At 43.5% G+C, this 23009-nt stretch overlaps 1 protein-coding gene across 3 annotated transcripts; it reads left to right on the top strand.

Annotated features, from left to right (window-relative positions):
* Positions 1–2776: 2776 nt before the first annotated feature.
* LOC146205101 (peptide methionine sulfoxide reductase-like) lies at positions 2777–20830 on the top strand. 3 transcript variants are annotated; one of them, XM_084589794.1, is made up of 4 exons: positions 2777–3145; positions 7008–7165; positions 18063–18314; positions 20278–20830. In XM_084589794.1, exons 3-4 carry the CDS (start codon positions 18133–18135, stop codon positions 20486–20488), a joined length of 393 nt encoding a protein of 130 aa, XP_084445920.1. In that variant the 5' UTR covers positions 2777–3145; positions 7008–7165; positions 18063–18132; the 3' UTR covers positions 20489–20830. The 3 variants fall into 3 exon arrangements, with proteins under 3 accessions (XP_084445920.1, XP_084445921.1, XP_084445919.1); XM_084589795.1 differs by having other exon boundaries at positions 2777–3022; XM_084589793.1 differs by lacking the exon at positions 2777–3145 and adding an exon at positions 3156–3297.
* The last annotated feature ends 2179 nt before the right edge of the window (positions 20831–23009 follow it).

The raw sequence follows: 23009 nt of genomic DNA on the forward strand, positions 1-23009 counted from the left end.
CCGTGTTTACAAACAAAGGGGGCGCTCGCGGCGTCGCAGCCGACTGATGGGGGTGAAAAATAGGGTTAGGGCCCATAGGAATACATGGAACCGAAATATTTCTAAGCAGTTTTCTCATTTCACGGGACACCTGTGATGTCGTTATTCGGTACAAAGCAACTATGAACATCCTAGAACAGATCGTCAAAATATGAAATCTCATTACCTAGGCGAAGTATTTAAAACACCGCGAAACATGTTGGGGTGCGAGTTGGGAGGGCGACCCGTAGAAATACATGTAAACACAACTTACCGGAACATTTTTCTCATTTCGCAGAGCATCAGGAGTGGTGGCTGGTCGTTAAACGTTGACCAGCGCTTTGGAGAAGTGTGTGATAAAGTATGGTGCGCCGCGACGGTGGCGGCTGCTGAATGATCGCTGCGGTGAAGCGGAGTGCCACTGCCGACGGAGCAGACGACGCGCGCGCCCGTGCGCTTCGAAATGCATTCGCGTCATGCTCAGGTGCCTTGTACATGCGATGCTGCTCTTTAGTCTTTGATTTCAGTTTAGTCGTAATATTGAATTCGCAGCCGAGTTGTTGGCATAACCAAGGATACGATTTTTTTTTTTTTTTTCGTGAGTGAAGTTTTGCGCGCATGCCCCTGAGCCGATGTAGAAACGAAGCTGCTTTTTATACCCTATTATCCTGCTGAAGTTACCGCGGTGCCGTATTGTAATGAAGGCTTCTGAGGATTTTGTGCAAACAATTGCGCTTGCATGGAGGACTATACTAGACGCACATTCTAGGCTCCAAGGACCATGTGTGCGAGCAACAGAGCGCTGTCGCCGGCGTTTTCATTCACGCTATAGTTTCATCTTAACTTCTTCGGACGTTTAGCTAAGTTATAACACGTATGTAGAACTAGAAACTTTCGGATGCATGCGCAATTAAAGCACGCAAGATAGGAACCCGAGCCCTTCAAATCGCACCGCGCTTCAGGCAAACTGCTGATAGGCATTCTTTGGTGCTTAGGAAGCCTAGTAGCCACTCATCAGAGTATGCCATCACTTTTGTTGGCTTGCGTTTTGCAACCTCTAAAACATATTTTAGCAGTCAGCTGTTAGTTTAGAGGAAGGGCACTAACACTTCTTTCAAACTAGATCTGTCCTTGAAAGGTGTTCATTTTCATTTTACCTAAGCTTTTACCAGCTTTGCCACCTTGTCCTTCGTACGACAAACTGCTCGAGACTTAGAAGTCTGTTTCTTAATTTTTTCTTCTTCTTGACCGGATGTCTGAGTTCACTTTTGCAAGTATTTGCAGGCTATATGCATGCTGCATCAGAAATAATGATATACTTCGTCGCAAAGTAACGCCCATTGTAGGAGGGAAAGGTCTTGATGATATGCTTCAATCCGCTGCCAGGACACAAGCTGAGTTTCGCAATATCCCGAAAAAGATTAATTACCTCTTCTGCCGACTTTACAGCTATGTCCTTGACTTTGTTTCCTCGAATGCACACAGCAGCATTCATGGCAGCTTCACCTGTATCACTGCGATAGAACAGAACTCACCGATTTGCGTAGATTGCCTCCGGAGATTCGTCCTCGCTTGAGTGGCACTATGCGAATGTTAATCGCTCAACATCAGAAAGATCGACATTTGTCCCCAGTGGCGGTGGCATGCAGCTTTCTGCATTCCTGGAGCAGGCTCGCGTCACGTACGATCCACCACCGCTATATTCTTCAACTGGCTCTACTGATGCTTCAGGACCAGTGCGCTTTTTTTCTTTCTCTGCAGGTCTCCCTGCTGACTGTTTTTGCTCGTACAAATTGAGCTCCTTTCTCTTGAGAGGCAGGGGTTTCAACAAGTATTTTGGAGTGTCAGGAAACAGCGTTGAGTTGGTATCCTTCGTGAGTTGCGTAACATCCCGGGGAATCTCAATTACCTTAACCTGTCCTAAAACTTCGCTCAATAAAGCAGGGTTTGAAGTGTCGCTCACAAACGTCGACACTAGCTTGTTCGTGTTATAGTAATGTGAGGGCAACCCCGATCCGGATCCTCCGATATTTATATCAACGTCCAGGATTTCCTGTCTGCAACTCACAAAATATTGAGGAAGATATTCACCCCTTGTGAGTTTGCCCGCCACTGAAGCCGACAATATTGGCAGGGCCTTATCATCGTTCTCTCTTGAACTTTATTAGAACAAAGCCAACCTATTTTCGTTCATTTATTACGCCTTTTAACTTTCGTTTTACATATTCCTTTATGTCCTAGCTGAGGCAATAAACAATGTTATTGCCACCGCGCTTGATATTGCGCTCCCACTCTTGCCTCTTCCCTGCGTCTTTCGGTGTAGAGAGGGCATTTCACCTTGCACGACCGCTACCCACTCGGGCAAGAAACACGTGCTATCACGCTTACCCCGTTTTCTGAACATGACGCGATCACACATCCATAAAAAAGGCACACGTGCACACATGCTAGCTAATTTGCGAGCATTCCGGCTCGCGAGCGAAAAGAAGTGCACGTGGTGCACGAGCCTTGCCACGGCACAACTGCCACAGCACCACGTACACAACGCGACCACGCCACGCTCCGATAGGGTGCCTCGATGTCAGCTACCCTACGCTCCGAATGCGTGCAGCGCCCCCTGCGCTTTCATCCGGAAAGCGGCCAACCGGTACCGTAGGGAATCCCGCTCGGACGGCAGACTAGCAAATACTTCTAGTGAGGGCGTCTCCTAAGCTTTCCTTCCTCCAGGGGAAGGCTACATCATCATCACCAGTAAAGTGCTTACTAAAACTGCTAAAACCACTAAAACCGATCACTTTTTGAAGCGGAGGCAGAGTTTCCCAACCTTCTCAACTGGTAAATCTTGCGTAGTAGACTAAAAACCTCTTTTGAGACCTAGCGCGCGTGTCAGTTTCTGTTTCTGGAGAGAAAGAAAAAACAAAGAAACGAAATGAACAGGATCGCCCGCTTCTCCAGCGAAACTAGTGACGACACGAGTGACGAGAGCGAGGACGCCGACTGCGAGGTACGCTGTTTGGACTCTGTCGGAAACGGCAACAGATAAGGTTGTTCCTTTCCGATGCGTTTTCCTTCCGCTCCACTTCGACACTTGTTCCCTCTCTTTGCACGGCTCAGCGAGGTGCGGCACGTAAGTGCGTACTACATACGTTCCTGTTCGCTGTTTGCGCGGGCATAACGCAAGTCGGTCGATTCCCAGTTGCACCCTGCGCGATCCGGATCGTGCGTGTTGTTTTGGCCTTCATCGCCTCCGCCATGGGCGATACGCATTCCTGTACAGAGGTATGAAAACATTAGTCGTAGCGTTTGAGCCGCTAAAAACGCGAAATTCATTTCGGTCAGGCGAAAACGTTTACAGCCTCTGTTGGATTATGGAACCGTGCTAATTGTGTTACGATTTTTGGCACATAAATGCTGTCATGTGCCAAGAGCAAGACGTGTTTTTACTTTGTGGGTGATGACTAATGTAATGTTTTTCAAGGTTAGGGTCGTTGCTTCTTTTAGGAAACAAAAGGGGAAAATTTCGACCAGTGCCTCCTTTCCCATGAGCAGGCTGGGATATAAAGGGATCTATCTGTTGTGAAAACGTGCGAAATATTTCTTCCTTTCTCTTCATAGTTTAATGCATGAAAGTAGGATGTCATTTATTGTTAGTTCACCTGCACATCTATAATTCGCTTAAATGTTTGTCTTCTTTCTTTAGAATGAAGTGATATGTGTCATATGCGTGTGTTCGATGTGAAGGTGGCATAAAATGACTTCAGTGAAGCGTTTTTGATGATGCATGCTTTCCAGTCATCAATGATTGGTTTGAAAAAGAGTCGTTCGCTATTAATTTGTTGCTGCATGAAGCCTGCCGTTTGACTCTGTTTTCTCTAACAATGTTGACTAGCTGTATTTCAGCGTTATTGGCTGCTGCAGCACACATATCAGCTCTCTTGTTACCTCAGAATCTAACGAGGCTTGCTACCCAGCAGAACATAATTGAATATCCCTGTGCTTTTGCGGCTGTCACGTTATGTATGACATGTCTCGTATAATAGGTACCGTAGCATTTTTGTGATGTGCCGGGATTACGCTGAGGGAATCACTTCTGTATAAAATGTATAATTTTTGTATTTTTCATTTAGTGTCAAGAACTTTGTGGTGTTCGTTTGTTACTAAAGTATCTTAATGTCAAGTTTCTCACAGAGGGGAAATGGCATCAGGATTGCAGTGGACTGGGTCTTCAGGCAATATTTGAGATTGAATCAAGTATATGTTAATTCCTTGCATTTCTGTTAAAGTGGAGGATTGGTAGTCTGAATATCGCTTGAGGTTGGTTGTTAAACAGCGTTCCAGATGGGCACTTTATGACTAGGGTAACAGATGTGTCGGTAGGGGCCCCATTTTCGGTGCATATGCAGCATAAGCATTATTTGCCTGTATGTGAGGGGCGGTTCATTTCTTTCAATATGAAGGCTACTTACGGGAGATGTTCTGCATGCACCATTTGAGCGATGTAAACCCAAGTTGTGCACTGGATCCAGGCCTTTCAGGTACAAGTCTTGCTGACCCATAAACTGTTTCCTTAATATAAGGTAGAGTGTGTTACAGGATTATAGATGTGTAAAAGACATATCGTGTCAGAGTGCGAGTGTTATCGTGGCAGTACTTTGATTATGTTCAGCGATTGGGTTGCTTTCTTTTTGAGGGCATTTATGTGAGGTAAAAAAGGTAGCTTTTTATCAATGGTAATGTCTAGGAATTGTGTTTGTTTTAGGCTTCACCGGATGCACGGCTGTCTACATTCTTCCTTTGTTTGCTGCAGGACAAAAGCTTGAGCTTCGTTTTGGTCTTTTCAGACAAATGGGAACTCCAGCTGTAACTTGCAGTTGCACTTTAGCTAATAAACACATACACAATAGGATTTGTGGCCATATCTGAGACATTGGTTAGTAAGATGTCAAAGGCAGGTCAAAATCAGTTTTGGTTCCCTAGTTTCTGCTCTATTAAAATACTTCAACTTGGTATCTTGAAGAACACTTTTTTGTACCGGAAAGAGCTGCTGTAAAGATCGTAATATGATGATAAACTCAAAATGCTCAACAAGCTTCCCCTTGTTAATGCGAAAGCAGCTATGTGATCGCACTTAATTGATGACAACTGATGGTTGTCAATTAGTGGCATCACAAGCACCAGATGACTGACCATCTTGTGCTTGTGCGCCTTGACAATACACATCGAGGCATTTATGTGCAGATAACACTGTCTCGTAGTGTTCTTTGGTTTGGAGAAAGCCAATACTGCTTGGAGGCTCAGGATCCTGTGTAACCTGAGAGACCTTGTCATCCGCGGCAGGACATTGAAATGCTTGAGTGATTTTTTTGTCAAGCCGTTCATTTCAAATATGTCTCGGTACCAGCCTTTCAAAGAATTTCACTTAGGAGAATTGTGTGTCTCAGGGATGAATATGTATTAATTACCAGACTCTCTCTTCGTAGAAAAATGAACTTGATTGTAAAAATAATTCCCAAGTCTATCACATATTCATTCTGTGTCGATGGTCTACGAAGAGCATGTACACTCTCTAGAGCAGAGGTTCGCAGATTGGGTTTTGCGGGCTGCTCTTCTGGGTTTCGTGAGTTCCTGCGAGACTTTTATATATTTACCATTGATTTGTATGCTCATGCCTGGATTATGGGTGCATAGTATAAAGGTCTCCAAGGCTCATACCTACATCCAGTGCATAACCGATTAGATACAGTGCATAACCTGGGCTTGCATCTCTCAGCTGATGTGTAGAGAATCGCTCCCATAAATAGTCTTACTTTGTAGAGGCAAATGAATCCTCTCATAAGAGAGAAGAACCATGCTTGCATGCTCATGCATACTTAATATGTGCTTCCGAGCAAAACATCTACCTTACCCCATCGTTACAAAGCACACATCGAAAACACTGTTCAGTTTCAAACCTCAGTTAATTAAACTTCTGTTACTGTGCTTTTGCGGATAACTGCCAGGAGTTAAGAATACTAAACGTCCTTCCAGATATTGCTGCATGGCATGATCCTTTGCCATCATGGTTTTTTATTTCACTTTTATCCACTCTAAGAAGAGCAAAGACTTCTTGAACACGTAATGCAAGAATGCCTGGCTCTTATAAATAAAAATATAAATTACATAGACTTTTACACATACAACATAAAAACAACAGTGCACATAGGATCTACAAAAGTACAAGGACAATTGGAAAGAACGGTAAGGCTCCCTCATTCTGTGCCTGTTTTCACTCCTGAGTGTGACACACCCTCTGTAGCTATAGGAAAAATAATGAATGAGAACATCAGGAACAGCATAATTTAGTGATTCTCCAAGCATACTCACAGTTTTTCACACTAGGAATGCACTTTCAGTAATGATCGGTAACATCATACACAGTAGAAGAGCCATAGCACAAAGAACAAAATTTTGCTGAGTCCCATGCCATTTCAGGATCGGAATCAGCGGTAATGAGAAATAAGATGTGTGTGCTGCATAAGGACAGCACAAGGAAGTCACGAAAGCAAAAATATCCAACAGAGACTGGATGGAATTGATAGGAAAAAAAAAATCTAAGAAGGAAGTGGCAGACTAAATAGAGCAACGAAGTGAACAGTAAGCTTTATGCAGTAAAGCCTATGATAGAAGAATAGAAGTTATGTGCACACTGGGAACCTTTCAAGGAAGGGATTTTATGCTTGATATCCTTGGTAGCTCATGCACCAGTATACGCTACACGAATTCTGTTTCCAGCTGGAAAGAGCTGGATCTAGTTGGAGAAATAAAATTGAACTTAAAGTAAAACGAAAAGCTAGATTTTGGGTTCATCTGCCATGCTGTTGATTTATCAGGCAGGCTTAATTCGACATGCTGTGAAACTGATCGATGCACAACTGTTTTATTTTTTCTGTTCAGTGCAGTGGATGGTTTATGTGACAAAAGGGCCTTAAAAGTCTGCCTTTTCATTTCAGATGCCTCTCTACGAACCAAACGTGGTGGTCAAGAAGGCAACTCTTGCATTAGCATGATTCTGGTTCCCCGAGGCACAGTATGGCTGTGCCCGGGGGGTTATTCGCACCCGTGTTGGGTACACAGGTGGAACTACAAAGGATCCAACCTACCGAAACCTGTAAGTGAGGAGTGGCAGGGTGAAAAGTAAAAATTACGTGGTACAGGGGAAGGAAATCGAGGGTGCCAGATTCTCTGCCTCACTATCACAAGGTTGACGACAGAAGGAGCCCCATTAAATTTATTGCTTGTGTCATGGTTTATGCATCAAATCTGGTTAGGTTTGGTTGGTATGGTTTAACGTGGCAAAGCAACTCAGGCTATAAAAGATGCCATAGTTGAGACTCCAGAAATTTTGACCACCTGGGGTTCTTTAACATTCACTGACATCGCACAATACATGGGCGCCTTGGCTTTCTCCTCCATTGAAAAGTGGCCACTATAGCTGGGATTTATGCGTCAGATCTGTCAAACCATTGCTATACCATGTGGATGGTGCGTCATATATTCAAACACTTGTCAAACTTCCTGGTAAACTGGCGGCTGACAAACCCCTGATGGAGGGAAGTAGGGCTGTGAAATAGCAAATGGTCAAACGTGTACGCCAAGTTGTTTCATGGTTCATGGAGTGTTTTGATTCATTAGCAAAAAATTGTGGGAGTTTAAGCATGGTTTCAACTTAGTGAGATTTTAATGAGCGAAAATTGTGTTAATCATGGTTATGCATAGTTTGATGGTTTCAGTTAAGGGGACGCTCAAGTTTCACCTTGTGAGTAACTGCGTTAGCCCCTGTAACACCGCCTTTTCAATCCGCATTTTTTTTCATATTTTTTTCTTTAGATCAGGTTTTGAGGAAATGAAGGCGTAGTATACTTTTGGGTGCACACCACAGAATGGTGGATACCTACACATCAGGTCAAGGTCACACAGGTTTTTTTGAAGGTCAAGCGGCCGGACAGGTTGATTTTGGCTGATACATGATGTAGTGAGCCTTTTGCCTCAAAAATCATAGAATCAGTGCGGGCATGAATGAATGCCTCTAAGGTATCTGTTTTCTTTTTCTATGAATGACTAGCTGAATGGTGTAAAGCACTTTACTGACTGGTAGCTGCTGTGCACTGATGCGACTTGTGGATCGTAAAGAACATATTTTATACTATTTGACTTGTTGGCAAACAGTTTATTAAGCCCGGTTCACACTGCGGAAACATTTGGTTGACTCTGGCAACAGCGTGTTCGCGTAATGTCAGCTATTCTGTCACACCGCTTCAACACGAACTACCCGGAAGTGCGTTTTTATCGCCCGGCTACACGGAACGAAAACTTCTGTGGGAACCCCTGACGAACTCCTTGTCACACCGAAAAAACAACTTCGGTGACACTCCTCTGCTGCCTTTCTAGTGTAGCCACAGGAGACTCCAGCGCACGAAAGAGGAGGGGAGCCACGACAGCCCCACCACAAGGAGGGGTCTAGCGCACAAGAATGGGCCGGAGATAGGAATGGAACCACGGCGGCTCCACCACAGCTGGTTTCACGGCCCCCTGCTTGACTGCTTTCAAGATGCCATACCACGGGAGGCAGGGGAGCTTTTTTTTCTTTTTTTTTCTTTTTTTCAAGCGCTGTTCGCGAACACGAAAACCATTAAAAAACAATCAGTCGCGGTTAAGTGCATGCTGGGGTGAGGTGTCGTCGCCGGGATTTTTGCTCAGCCAGCGAACAAGCCAAACAGTGCTTGTGGGGGCTGTTTTCATTTGGTTTTCTTTGCCTAAGTCTGTCATACTGAGTTAACTCCCCAGCAGCCTGCCTTGTTTCTCAGCTGCTTGTGTAGTGTGACAAGTTGTTTGGAAACAAGTGTCTTGGGAAACAAGTCTCCGACTTTACGGGCAGACATGTTTTGTCCATGCTTCTGTTGTATTCCTGCAGTGTGAACCAGGCTTTACCTGTTGCAGCACATGACGATAATTGGCAATATTCTGATATTCCATCATGCATGTACTCTTTCTTGGCCTGGCGCATAAACTCCTTAAGTTCCTAGGCTCAAGAAGAGACTGAAAACATTTAATTTTATTTAATTTTTGCTGTCCATGCATGCTGAAAACTATGTTGATATACTTGTTGTTTTGCACTGTTTTGCTTTTTAGGCTGCAAAACGCTGAATTTTTGCTTTATTGGCAATTTGTTGTTTTGGTTTTCAGTCGTATAATTATTGTATCCACTTGGACAGTTAATTTTTGCTGCAGTTACTGTTAGCATTGTGGATCTCTTAGTATATGAATATCAGTATTTTTTTTCAGTTACAGAATTTTTTAAACTGCTAATGGTCATCTCTGAACTATTAGTTGAATTATTAGTTGATAAAATAGTGTCGCATACATGTTACAAGCCTTTAGCAAAGGCAAAAATGTGTTGTTACGGTTGGCTTCCTTGGTACTGATGTGTCACCTGCACTTTGTTTCTGGGAATGCACCAGATGTTGCTACCTACTCATTGATACAGCTGAAAGATAGAGCCAGTTTTATTTTGTCAGTTAGACTCGGTGCTGTACAGTAGTCACTTTCCTGTCTAAAACTGGTTTGAGTTGATATTATGTGCACTGAAAGTAGGACATTCCTTTTTTTTATGTGCTAATCAGAATGCAAATCCATTTTTTTATTGAATTGTCAGTTGCTACATGGGGAGTCAGGCTTCTTAAAGTTATTTATTTTGTACGATGGCTTACTTTTTCAAGTTTGCTGAGCTTGAAATTTTGACATTCACATGCTGGTTTATGGGCACAACAACCACATTCAGACAGTTGCCTTCTGAGGCTACCCACCACTCTGTCGTTGTGATGTACAGATGCCCTTAATAATATGACATATGTTGTAGGTTACTAGTTGGAGAAATGTACAAGATCTTCCACTGCTGCAAAGTGATGGCCAACCAATTGCATGGCACATTGGCACACCAAGCCTGATTACTACACATAGTAGCACCTGCTATCTGATGAAACAAAGCAAACTGACAGTGCAGCCATGGCTGAACCTCACATTTTTGCATGGTGATGGCTGCAACAGTAGATCTGTAGATATAAATCTACAGAACCGAGTAGTTAGTGACAGACTTGAAATCTAAATTTTGGCAAATTGAGGTAGATAAAAGGGATTGCGAAAAAAATAGTTTATTATTCCGCATAGGCCATAGGAAGACTATGCCCTTTAATGTATGCTTTGCGCCGGCAACCTCCCAACAACCCGTAGACACTCCATGTAGATCTGAAGTGACAGGCATGCTTAGTCTATCTTGACAACATTGTGGTCTTCTCTTTAATACATACATAGCATCTTTGTGGACTCAAAATAGTATTGCAAGCCATAAAATCTTCTGGACTCGCCTTAAAAAAATGATAAATGCCACATGGCTTACACTCAGGTAAAATTCATGGGCAACTTTTCAGTCATGAGGTAGAACTTTGGACCAATCCAGAGAAAATAGTTGTTTCCAACTTCCCTTCTCTATAAATCTAGAAAGCTGTGCAATGCTTTTGAATTATGTGCATACTATTGACACTTAGTAAATGGTCTTGCTTGAATCGCTGAGCTTTTGACATCTCAGATTAGGCAGACAGGCCTCTTATTTAGGATACATTGCAAGCAAAAGTATTCAGCGGTCTCATTCGAATAATTATTTTGATTGAAAGTATGCAATGAACACCACCTGCAGGTACCTTCAGCACTGGCTCACTTTCACGAAGACACTGACTTGAGGCTTTATAGTGATGTAAGCAGCATACAGGTCACTGTTCTGGTGCCAGTCCAAGGCAGTCAAGTACATGTTATTGTTTACACTGTTTCCTTTTTGTCTAAACCTGAATATAACTATTCTGCTACCAAGAAATAATATTGTGTTGGCAGCGTCAAAGTTCTGGCCCTATGTTTATGAGAAAACATTTAGTGTAGTCATTCACTATCATATTATGCCTTGAGCTGGCTTGCAAACATGAAAGGTCTATAAACTTACACAAGCACAGCTGCAAGCACTGATGAGGCCACTTGGGGACCTCCGCTATGAGAGCACTCGCAATGCCTTTCAGAACTGAGGTGGTCCAATGGGTCTATAAAAAAAATTTCTACTGGAAAGAAAGTAAAGTGAATGCACTCCTTAGCTGAGGTGTCTCTAAGAGTGCAGTGTTAAGACGTTTGCCTTGTAGCCTATCACATTTCTGTGATCTTTGCTGTATGGACACCCTTATTCAGATATCACGAGTTGAATCACTTTCTCTTTAAATTTGGCATCAGCAGCAAAAGTTCAAACTGCATGGAACAGCTGTCAAGTGTGTTTGTCTTATGTGGCACAGTCATTCTGGTGCCATTGTTCAGATTTGCTGTTGTACAGTGCAGTCCACTTGTAACAATATTGAGAAAGCCGGAAAATCAGATTATAACCGAATATCGTTATGTGGACCGGCAGAAAGAAGGAAAAATGAAAAAAAAAAAGCACACCCACATATTTTCCCATGCATGTAGGCTTGCCTACTTACCAGCGATGAGTAAATTGGGTTGAACGACGCTAATCATCATAAAGAGCACTAAGCACTTTATTACAGGGTACATCAATAGCCATAAAATAACTCAAGCATACTTTAAAAAAGTCTGAATTCACCGTCGCTTGAGCAGCAGCCGAAGCTTGACAATTGCTGTGAGCACCACTTCCAGTAGCGCGTACGCTGGCGGCAGTACTTTTTGCGTGCGCGAAACTGATTGGTGATTAGGTGAACTGAAGGACATCCTCAGCCTTGATCGTTCAAATCGTAGTGTGAATGCCCATATTTTTTCATGAGGCTTCAAACCTTGAAACCCTGCCAGAAATTCTGATGAATCTGCTGTTTCATATCGAGAGCTATGGCCATGCTATAACGCCGTAAATGCGGTCGGCACCATCTTCGGCACTCACAATCGGCGATGGTGATGATGATACTGCTGCACCCTCTACGCAGCAGCAGGCAGTGACTGCGTTGATGATAGGGCTCATTTCCTAACTGCAGGCAATGGCGCTCGAAAATTTTTCCATGACAGTCCGTTTTCACCGCGTATGTTGAATTGTCACGTCATTCTCTCCTTAGTAGCTAATTTTTTATTAAACATTAAAGTTTTTGTGGTAAACATCTATTGGGTGGCAATAAAACTATCGTATTGGATGTATCGCTGATAATCAATCGTTATACCTGGTTTATTTTTACATTGGGCCAATGAGAAAATTGATAAATCACCAAAATTTGATTGTTATAAGTGATATATTGTTATACCTGGTATTGTTATAAGTAGACTGCACTGTAATACAGTCCAGACATTGCAGCCACACTTTATATTAAAGCAGATTTTTTTCAGACCCATGTTTGTCGATTGGAAGGTTATTTCCTAGTAGTCATCTTCATATTAAAGTTTAGTGCAGAAATAAAGGCATTATTTAAAGACAATGCTACTCAAGCATTTCTGTGCGGTAATGACAAAGACTGAAAAAGCATCAAGCTAATTGCATTTGCAGATTTCATAAGTTTCTAGGCTTAGTTTTGAGAAAGCTGTCTAAATGCTTACTAATGTTTCATTGCTTTGTTTTTGTCATGCTTATTTTAGCACTTAGCTTGTATTTGTTCTGATGTAGGCATGCATTCTGTTCTGTTACTGACTCACCTTTGCCTCTATTGTGGGGTTATACTTTATTATATACCGTATTTACTCTCGTAATCCTCGCACCTTTTTTTGCGGAAAATTGATGCTAAGTTGGGGGGGTGCGATAATTATGCCGGGAAAATTTTGAGCAATTGTTTTGGAGCGCTAAAAGTGAATTTGAATAGGTGTGAGTCGGGATTCTTAGGCCAGCTATTGTAAGTATAACCAAAACATTACTTTCAAACATAACTTATCCTTGTTTAAAAGTGCAGTCGCCAAATGCACAAATTGCTAAAGCACTTTATTTGCGGCACACAGCCTCATCATCACTCCTGCGTTTCGTGGTATAATGCTCACAGAAGACCATACAGTTCTACTCTTGATCAGAGACTTGATCCGAGTCCGTGTCGACACTGCAATCACTGTCTTCAGTAGCATACTACACAGAACACGTTGATGCTGCAGTGTCTGCTGGCAGCGCGGTTGGTATGCTGTAGTGCTTACTCCAAAGGTTTAAGCTCAAAAGCAGCTGTATAACCTTCGTACCGCCCCATCGCGATGCGGCACCAAGAACACGGTAGACAGGGGAACAAAGCAAGTAACACAGACTGAACGAAGGAACAATGACAACGAGATGTGGAGACACCTTGCAAAATGGCGGCTACTACGAGCATCATGGAGGGGGAAAACAAAAGAAGGGATGATGATGATGCTGATGATGCTGATGCCGATGATGATGATCTACCCGAGCACGCTAGCGCCGTCTGGTAGCGTGTGCACACAACAAAGCCAGCTAGGTTCAGTAGCACTTCAAAGATGCCGCTTGTTTCTACTAGCAGATGACTTTCGCAGTGGTAATATTGGTGGTGCGATAATTATGCAAGGAAAAAAAATTCAAATTTTTGACTCCTAATGTTGGGGGTGCGAGCATTATGCGAGTAAATACAGTACAGCTTAACCCCGTTAGACTATTGGGTATAAGAGACACAATTCATCCATATGGTTGGCCGTCTTATGACTTTCAATAATTGGACCTCTTTTTTAGCAGACATTGGATGTAGAAGACAGTTGGCTGTAAAGGACAAATTAGCCTTAAAGTTTGGTACTCAGTCTTGCTTGTAACAGACATTTTAACATTCGATGCGGCACTATCCATCGCCAGGTTCAGTAGTAGCTACAGTGAAAACAAAAGAAGAGAGGCATACCTGTGCTGTTATTATTAATTATAACTTAGCAAACAAAGAGCAGGTCAATCAGCTGTGAAATGACTAAGAGAAGCCCTTACTGTGGGAATGCAACGTAGAGAAGCTCTTCAGGTTTGCCACGAGCGCTAGTGCGACTGCATATGCGAGCATTGGAGCGCGCGTTAGGTTCTCCAATTAGTGGAGCTTCCTTTCAAGAATTACTGAAGGTGTTGTGTCCACTGGCCTGAAGAATATAGCGAAAATTGTCTATTTTGTTGCATTTTAGTATAAGTGACAAATCTTTCTGGTAAATGAAAAGAAAGTGCTCATCTGGTGCCGTTGGCATAAACAAGCCATTGTGCCTAGAAAGCGAGACACATAGCCAAGTCAAGACAAATACAAACGGCATAAAAGCAGGAGTGGTTCTGCCCTGGTGAGGACAAATAAACTGCTCTGTTATTCAACCAGTTTCCACTCCACTCAGAAATGCCTTGCTTACTTTTCATTTATTTTTTGTCTCAGTAGCAACATTCACAGACACGTTACCCACAGCTGCTGTTACCCTTTGTCAAACAAGCATAAATTTCTGAGGGATATTTCTGCTGGTTAAATTTTATAGTTTCGGCTGCTTCTAGCACCTTGTTGGTAAGCTGGTTACTTTTATGATTTCGTGGCACTTTTTTGGCTTGAATTCTTGTAGTGTTGCCAGACACATAATTTAGTCGTGAATCGCTAGTTGCGGTACCAAGTCACATCGCGATCGCACTTTGCAATCGCTGCAAACATAGTTCGCCAACATATACAGCTTTGGCACATCGGCCTTGAGGCTCTTGGCCTGATTTTCAAGCTGGGAGAGGCTTTGTTGAACAGCATCAATGCAGCCATGAAGCAGACCAAGATTTACAACTGTTTCAGCAGTAAATAAATGTAAGAAAATTACGAGGTGTTCAGTGTGGAGGCTCACCAAGCAAATGCCATATGTAAATGAAAGCTATAATAACTCTTTTGCGACATGATTTACCCTTTTTTTTTTGCATATTTTAGCTATAGGATGCCAGCGCCGAAATAAGATCTAGTTAGAAAATGTAAACGTGGTACCCTACTTATAAGGGACCTCTCATATAAGAGACAAAAACTGCTTCCCAGTTCATGTCCGTTATGAAGGGGTTCAAATTTAGTAGTTTTATATTACTTGTGATGACAATGTTTAGTTTTGTAGGTATATATATATTGTCTATAGTAATGAATGCAAGCTAAAACGAAGACAGCAGATATTGTGTATAAAAAAGGGGTGCACTTCATATCCTCAGAAATGCATTTGGACAAAAAAAAGGGGGGGGGGGGGGGGGCAGGTGACTGCAGGTTGTTTATAGTGATTTCAGGCACTAAGCTGACTCGCCTCTTGGCATTAAGAATGGCAACCGCCCATTAGTTCTTGTTCTAATAATTCGATGCCAATAAACAAGCCAAGTGCAGGTGTTGGTTCAGACTGCAAAGGATAGAAATATGATTAGCAACACAATCATTTTAACATGTTGCAGTTGATATACTTCAATGTTGGTATTGTTTGCTATCTATTCCAGCATAGCCTTCTTTATACTGTCTGTGCCTGTCAATGTGCCTCGCGAACAATACAGCGGAACCGTCGGGTAAAGTTGCGCGGCGCTACCACTCTCGTCGCTGAGGGCGCCACTGATGTAGGTGTCGAGGCGCACGGGTACGAACGTCGATGCGAGGGCGTGAGTGCTGTTATTCGCTCGCGGGATAACTGTCCCTAAGCATGAATCATGCATATTCAGCACATTTATTTGTAAGGCCGACATCCTCTGAGCATAACAAGTGATCATGATACTTGTTAGGCAATGACATCAACACTATGACACTTTAGTGAGCCAGTTTCAAAAAATTATGCATGGCTTGAAAAACTGCATGACTGCTCCGCTAGTGCCCATAGTAATAGAAGAATTACAGTGCTAGTCTACGCTGGGGTAAAACAAAATTCAAGAAAGGCACCAGCATTTATTTACACATTTCCCAGCAGCAGGCTACAAGAGTACCAGAAGTGGTGTGATGAATATAGTTGTCACAAGTAGGGAAAAATGTTCACGGTGACTTGTCACTTATAGGGCACTTCAGAAGTCAGCTTTATTTACAGATGATTGGAACAATTGCATCGCAGTATCCATTGAGATCTGTAAGGAGAACAATTTCGGTATCAGCTGTTACTTTCAGGGATTCAGCGCGTCATACAAACATTTTTTTTTTTTCAACTTGAAAAACAAGGAAGACAAATATACGCGTTTTGCTTTGCTCACTCCAAAGTATGTCACAATAGGCAAAGCTTGCGTTTTTATTTTATCACAGAATTGTGCAGTTAGTGAAACAAAAAATACTGCGCTGGAGCACTTGTAATATACCACACAGACGAGCTAACCTGGAAGGAAGTGAGTACTGCAATCCAGAAAATACACGTGCACATTTAGTATTATTATTACCTTACTGACGCGTAATAAACACATCTCGTACTGCCATTATTTTTCACAGGCCTCAGTGCGGTCGAGTAAGGGTTTTGCGGTTTTCGATGCTGGAGAGAGACACAACGATTTAGTTGACAAGAGAAACTAATATAGGCTTGGCATGATTCGGTTTAACTCACTTTAAAGTAGTCATCTTCACAATAGGTAAAGCTAGTGTTTCTATTTTATCACAAAATTTCGTAATTAGCGTATAATGCAAAAAGAAAAAACTGTGCTGGAGCACATTCAACACACTACACAGACGAACTAGGCAGAGAAGCAATTAGCATTTCAGTCCAGAAAGCACACGTGCACATCTAACATTATTGTTGCAGTATTCACGCTTAATAAACACAGTTTTTGCTGCTGTCTCTATTTTTCACAAGCCTCAAAGCAGCTGAACACTATGCAGCGATCGCCGGAAGAATAAATCAAAGCTGGCACTTACCAGTTGGTGCAGTGCTGCATTCCTGCAGCAGCCGAAGGCAGAGAAAAGTAGAAGCATGACATTGCACACTGCAAAACAGAACCAGCGAGAGCGATAGCGCGTGGCTATCCGGACCACTTTGCAACACGGCGCACCCGGCACTCGCCTGGCGAGGGTGACCCTACGTTGTCGCCATCTCTCGGCAGCCAGTGGCGTAACTTCTCAACGGAGGAGGAGCGGCGGCGACGGCCGCGGAGCGCATAGTTGCCAGCCACAGAGAGTATAAAGGAGGCTATGATTCCAGTCATGTGTTTACTCTGTGTGTCCTAGAAGCTGACTGAGTGCTTTGTCTTCAAAGAATATTTACTGGAATCATGGGGCTTGGAACAATGTGATCCTGTGTGTCCTAGAAGCTGACTGAGTGCTTTGTCTTCAAAGAATATTAACTTTACTAGAATCATGGGGCTTGGAACAATGTGATCAATCTTGGGCTCTATGCAGCAGTTTTAATTTTTTCTTTAACATCATCTGGCTTTTGGCTATTTCATAGGTGATATCTGTGGTTGGCCACTTGAGAATTGGGCAGAATAGTTCGTTCAAGCAAAGACAAAACGTGTGAAAAACTGTACCAGACTTTGGTGGCTAAAATAGGATGTTTGGTTACCTTCCTTGCTCCTTATTTAACATGCATTCCTATTTTTCGCTTATTTCTTTATTAACTAAACAAAGGCATAACCGATTGGGTGAGTTGTTTGGCATCAAGGTGACTATGTCATTGAAAGGTTCTGAGGCAGGGTGAAATTCCATTTGTAGTATCTGTATTTCATTGGAGGAGAAATGCAAAAACACCCACATGCTCTGCAATGTCAGTGCTCATTGATGAAACCCTGGAGGTCAAAAATCATAAGCCCTTTATTATTGCGTTTGTCATAAGTCGGGTTGCTTTGGGATGTGAAATGCCGCATGGTGTACCAATACTTTTTTTTTTGTGCCACATTTTATCTTTTCTCAGCAGCTTGCGCTTCAGGTTAAGATTTTCCAAGTGCAACTGAACTCCAGAGAGTAACGTCACTGTTCGTTGGAAACATTCAGGTTCAGTCATTAGTTCATATACATGCAGGCAGTATGAATTTGGTACATAGCATCCTCTTGAACTTGAATCAGCCGAATTGTTTTATGGTTTTTGATGCATTTGAGGCCATTATTCTTATGTAAACTCGTGCTTGTTTTCTGGAATTCCAGAGGTGATCACACAGAGACTGTTCAACTGGAGTACGATCCTACTGAGACAGATTACAAGACTCTTCTGGACATGTTCTGGGCTTTTCATGACCCAACAGCTTGCCACAAGCGACAGTATATGTCTGCCATCTTTTATCATGACAAAGAGCAAAAGGCCATTGCTGAGGAAAGCTTGAAGAGGCAGCAGAACAAGTCAAAGAGACCAGTCACTACAAAGATTATGCCTGCTGGAACATTTTATGATGCTGAGGAGTATGTATCATCTTTGAGCAACAAATCATTTGGTTTGATCTGTGTAGTAGGCCCTTTCGAGATTCTGTTAGTAGCATGGCTTATATCTAGGCACAGTCACATAATGCCACTGGTATTTCGCTGCTTTTATTGTTTCATTTGCTGCAGTAGGTATTTTATTGAAGCATCCTTTTCATATCATCCGAAGTGTAAATAACACAAAAGACGCAAGTGCGTAAGTGCATTGAAGCACTTGCTATAACATAAGGGGAAAGGGTACAAACAAACTCATGCAGCTACAAAGCATCTGAAAATGCTGAACTAAAAGCAAATGAATGATGACAGCACAAAGAAGCCTTGTCATGCTAAACTAATTTTGCCATTTGAGAGTGATACAGATAAGCAAATTACAGAACTGCCAGATTTTGCATTATAAAAAGTTCAATTGGCAATTCGATGTATTGAACCTTGTGATGTGTATGATGGCTGGATGTATTACCAAGGCAGATGCTTCACCCACAAGGAAGACTTGCCAAAAGACATGAGCAATGATCATTGTGCAGAGAATTTTTATGCTTCCTTAGACAGTTATGCAGTTACTCATACAGTTTTTTCTTTAAGTCAACTGTTCTCATTCTGTCCTGCTAATTTTCGTGTGAAAGCACTCGTACAATTGTCGGAGCCAAGCAGAAATGGGCCTCGTCATAGCAACTGAGACACGGTCATTGTTGATTGAGCCACTGAAGCAGCGGGGGGGGGGGGGGGACAACGGCAGCTACAATAGATTAAATTAAAACAGGCACCCCTGTAGCAGGGCTCCCTCTCACTATTGCCTCCGGCCCGCCGTTTGCTCATACGACATCACTAAAGGCCCGTTTACACTAGGCCGATCTATGTTGGCCGACCATCGTCAGATGTGTTTTTTGCGTGGTCGTCGTGCTTGTCACACGGCGCCGACGCCGACAGCGTGCCGATGGCCGACCGACGGAGATTTTGGTCGGCCGACGCAGAGAGCGAAGCGATCGGCTGCTTGGCCGATTGCCTAGTCACACTACAAAGACGCGATGCCTCACTGTCCACGCAGACCAATAGCAGTCGCTGCCTTCACCTCGCCCCGCCCACAGCCGCATCTCTCGTCTGCTGCAAACCCCGGGGCTACTGATTTCGATACCTGCTGCTCGCTTTTTACCACTTGTTCACCAAATAGCGCATGCATTCGCTTAATGAATACTTCATGATAATAGTAAACGGTTTGCCATTTCCCGTGTGAGCGAGAAATTTTATCGGGAACGCGTCGATGACGAGTGCGAACCTACAATCTATTGATGCAAACATCGACCGATTACACATTCCTTGAAGGTGTTTTAAGATTGCATCACGTTGAAAATTGTCAAATGTGCCCTTGATGTCAAGGAAGAGTGCAGTGGTCAGTCTGTGGTAGCATTTCTCATGTTCTACTGTCGAGAGCAGGTCAGTTGCTCTGTCCATAGCAGAGTGCCTTTTGCGGAATCCTGTCATTACAGTATAATTCTGTTGTCTTGCATGTGCAGATCATGAAAGCTACAGTTCTTTATTTGTGTGTGTGCTTTCTGTTGCAGGAAAGCTGGCGATGCTAGCTGCAGCTATTAGAGTAGAGGTATTAAAGAATAGAAAAAAAATTTCAGCTTCAATTACTGTTGGCTTCGATCGCTCTATACACAGACATGCTTGGCTCTTGATAATTTGAATTTGAAAGGGGCAATGATTCATTTGAAAAATGTGGCATTGGAATTAAAAGGAGCCTCTTTAATACATTTGATGCTGTTAGGTCCAGAACATTATTTCAAGTGAAAGGATGTTCACATTAGGCTAATTTCAATTAATCAGCGTCTGTCACATATGAGCCCCCTTATCTCTCTCCTTATTTACTTATTGCTTTACAGATATAACCCTAGAAGGTCATGTTCAGTGCAGAATAATTAATGCTGTCCTTGCTTTCTTGCAGTTACCACCAGAAGTACTTGCTGCGGCGCCACACAGCTCTTTGTGAAAGCCTCAGGAAAGCGGGTCTGAGGAATTTCAAGGAGAGCCATGTTGCTGCCCGCTTGAATGGCTACTGCTCTGGCTCTGGTACGTTGGCAGCGTTTGAAGCTGAACGTGAGAAGCTTGGCCTCAGCGACACACAGGCTGTCTTCGTTCGTCAGTGCCTCAAGTAACGGTTCAAGAAGTGGACAAAATTGACTGCCTTGAAGGCAGAGTGTAATGCTAAATTTATAACGTGACTGCGTTATGCTGTCAAAATTGTTGTGTAGGAACAGTGCAACTGTAATTTGATACCTGCGCTGCCCTGGACTCTGTGGACTGGCCATGCAGCCAATGCACATATGACAGTCAGCGAGGCAAGGCATGTGCCTCTCGTTGAGTTGATGCTTGGTGTTGACTGTAGCGGTGGGTTGGCTTTGTGACAGGATTTGCAACAAAGGTATCATAGTTGCCTCACGATTGTATTGTGTAAAGGAGTGCTGTAGCATGTGCAAATAAATTTTTATGCAAACTCATGTAGCTTGCATTGCATTTATCTTGTGGAGAGTCCAGCTAATAAGAAAGGTGTCCAGTAATAAAATATTCAAGGGCACTCAATTTCACACTAATTTCGACATCTGGGGTTAACGTGCACTGACATCGCATGGGTGCATAGCTTTTTGCCTTCACCGAAAAGCTGCCGGGATTTGATCCCGCATCCTTGGGCACAGCAGTTAGTGCCCTAACCACTGCATCACCACGTGTGGGGGAGGAGGGGCGCTGGCGGCAGCAAAAGGCAGAACGATGCAGTTGCGTACGTGGCCACGAAGAGGCGGTCACGAAGAAGCAGCACATTCGAGCGCTCCCCGAGTGTTTGTGCAACCAACACCTCTATCATAAAAATAGAGACGGTACTACCGTCTAGTAAAGAAACGCCATGAGCTGATGACGCAGCACTGACAGACTCCATTTCAAATGATAAAACTCGAGTTACTGCCACGCTGCCACCTCGACCGCGGGTGTCTGGTGGCATTCGGTTCTGCGCAGGAGGCAGCTGGAGGGAAGCGCACATCGAGGCACCGTGGAGCACTTTATTCTATGCTAAAGGAGCCTTATTCTATGTGCGAGCGGGTCGACATTCTGGGCAGAACGTGGAAACCTGCGAGAGTGTACATGGTCACGTGATACATAGGTAACGCAGCCCACATATCTCGTGGAGGTTTTTTTTTTTTCCTTGTGAGGCTGCTGTGTTAAAAGGCGCTGTGCACGGGCTGATTCCGGCCAATTCTTCCGAATTATCCGTAAAATGTATGAATTTTGACCAGCCTTACGATTTTACAAATCTTGCGTGAAATTTAACGAAAAATTGTTGTTTTCGAAAAAAGTGCGGACATCTTTTAACAATGTTATGGTATCTTTTGTGGCCACGAGAGGGCAACACATATTTGTGATATCATCAGCAGCTGCAAATGTCGTCTACTAGGGGGGACGCGAATCCATATCCAAAGCTTGATACCGCCTCCGCCAGGCTAGTGGCTGTAGCACGACCGGCTTTATTACTGTAGTATCTGTAGTCAGGCTGGTCAGGCCTCCATGCGGCCTCCGCAAACCTTTATCCGCGTGTTTGGACGACTTGGGTGTTGGTCTCTGTTTTTGTGTGATCGGCGGCCGCATCCAATGCAGTGCGACTGGTATTCTAGCAGTAGCGGTTTCGCGGTGCAATGGCAAGCTCAAAGCTGTGACAGTACTTCCAAGTAATTTTAAGTCGTACATGTCAGAATTTCCATGCTTCGTGATGTCTAAAAAAGGAGAGAAGTTCGAATTTTGCGCCACGTGTGCCTGTGATGTTAACATTTCACATGGTGGCAAGTCCGAGATCAAGACCCACATCGCTTCGATAAAGCACCAAGAATACGTGCGAGCCATGAACAGCCAGCCAAGCCTGACAAGTTTTGTACGCAGTGATAGCAACCTCGGTGTGATTCGTGCAGAATGCCATTTCACGGCGTTTTTAGTTGAACACATCCCGCTAAGTGTCGGTGTTCAAGCTGGACCACTTTTAACAGTCAGTCTGCAACCGTAAAAGCATTGCAAAAATAAATCTTCACCCAATGGAGTCTTTGCTCATTACTCTACAGGACACGGATTGCGCTTGTGGGTGAGTGAGCATGCTTGTCGCTAAAGGTAAATTCTTGGAAACTAAGGGGGAAAAAATGCCTCCCCCTCCCCGGTTGCGAAGGTGTTACAAATTTTGAAATCTTCAGGTTGGCAGGTATGCTTTTTTGTTTTCATTCTTTTACATCCGATGGCTTGGCATGGTGGCTGGTATGCGAAGCGAGGGGGGACTCGGAGTCGTGATTGATTGAATAACTATTTTCCGGAGTATTCGCGTTTTCTCCTTTTCGTGGAGCCTCCAGCCCTAGTTGGTATCGATATTTCAGGGCTCCACTTGCTTCCGCCGTCCGTAGAGCATGCTGTATCAGACCTCGGTCTTCACAGCAGTCCCCGAACAGCATTGCATCCCATTGTTCCGCACTATGGTCTTGTTTGACTTGTATCACGTCAGTCTTGGCGCGCCCATGTTATGCGATAACATCGTGGGTCTTCTCCCAAACCACGGGCATATGTCCGGATATGCCGTGGAATTAACAATGTTGCGAATGTACAGATTCAGGAACGTCCCTATCTGGAGTTTACTTTATATACCCACCTCTT

This window comes from Amblyomma maculatum, chromosome 1 (genome assembly GCF_055883805.1).
Source record: "Amblyomma maculatum isolate TAMU_Amacu chromosome 1, ASM5588380v1, whole genome shotgun sequence".
NCBI classification, from domain to species: domain Eukaryota; kingdom Metazoa; phylum Arthropoda; class Arachnida; order Ixodida; family Ixodidae; genus Amblyomma; species Amblyomma maculatum.

What these genes read in the sequence shown, in the direction of transcription:
- LOC146205101 (XM_084589794.1), top strand. Translation starts at nt 18,133, where the DNA reads ATGTTCTGGGCTTTTCATGACCCAACAGCTTGCCACAAGCGACAGTAT. An exon ending in ACATTTTATGATGCTGAGGA is followed by an intron (nt 18,315 to 20,277) that starts GTATGTATCATC and finishes GCTTTCTTGCAG; the next exon opens with TTACCACCAGAAGTACTTGC.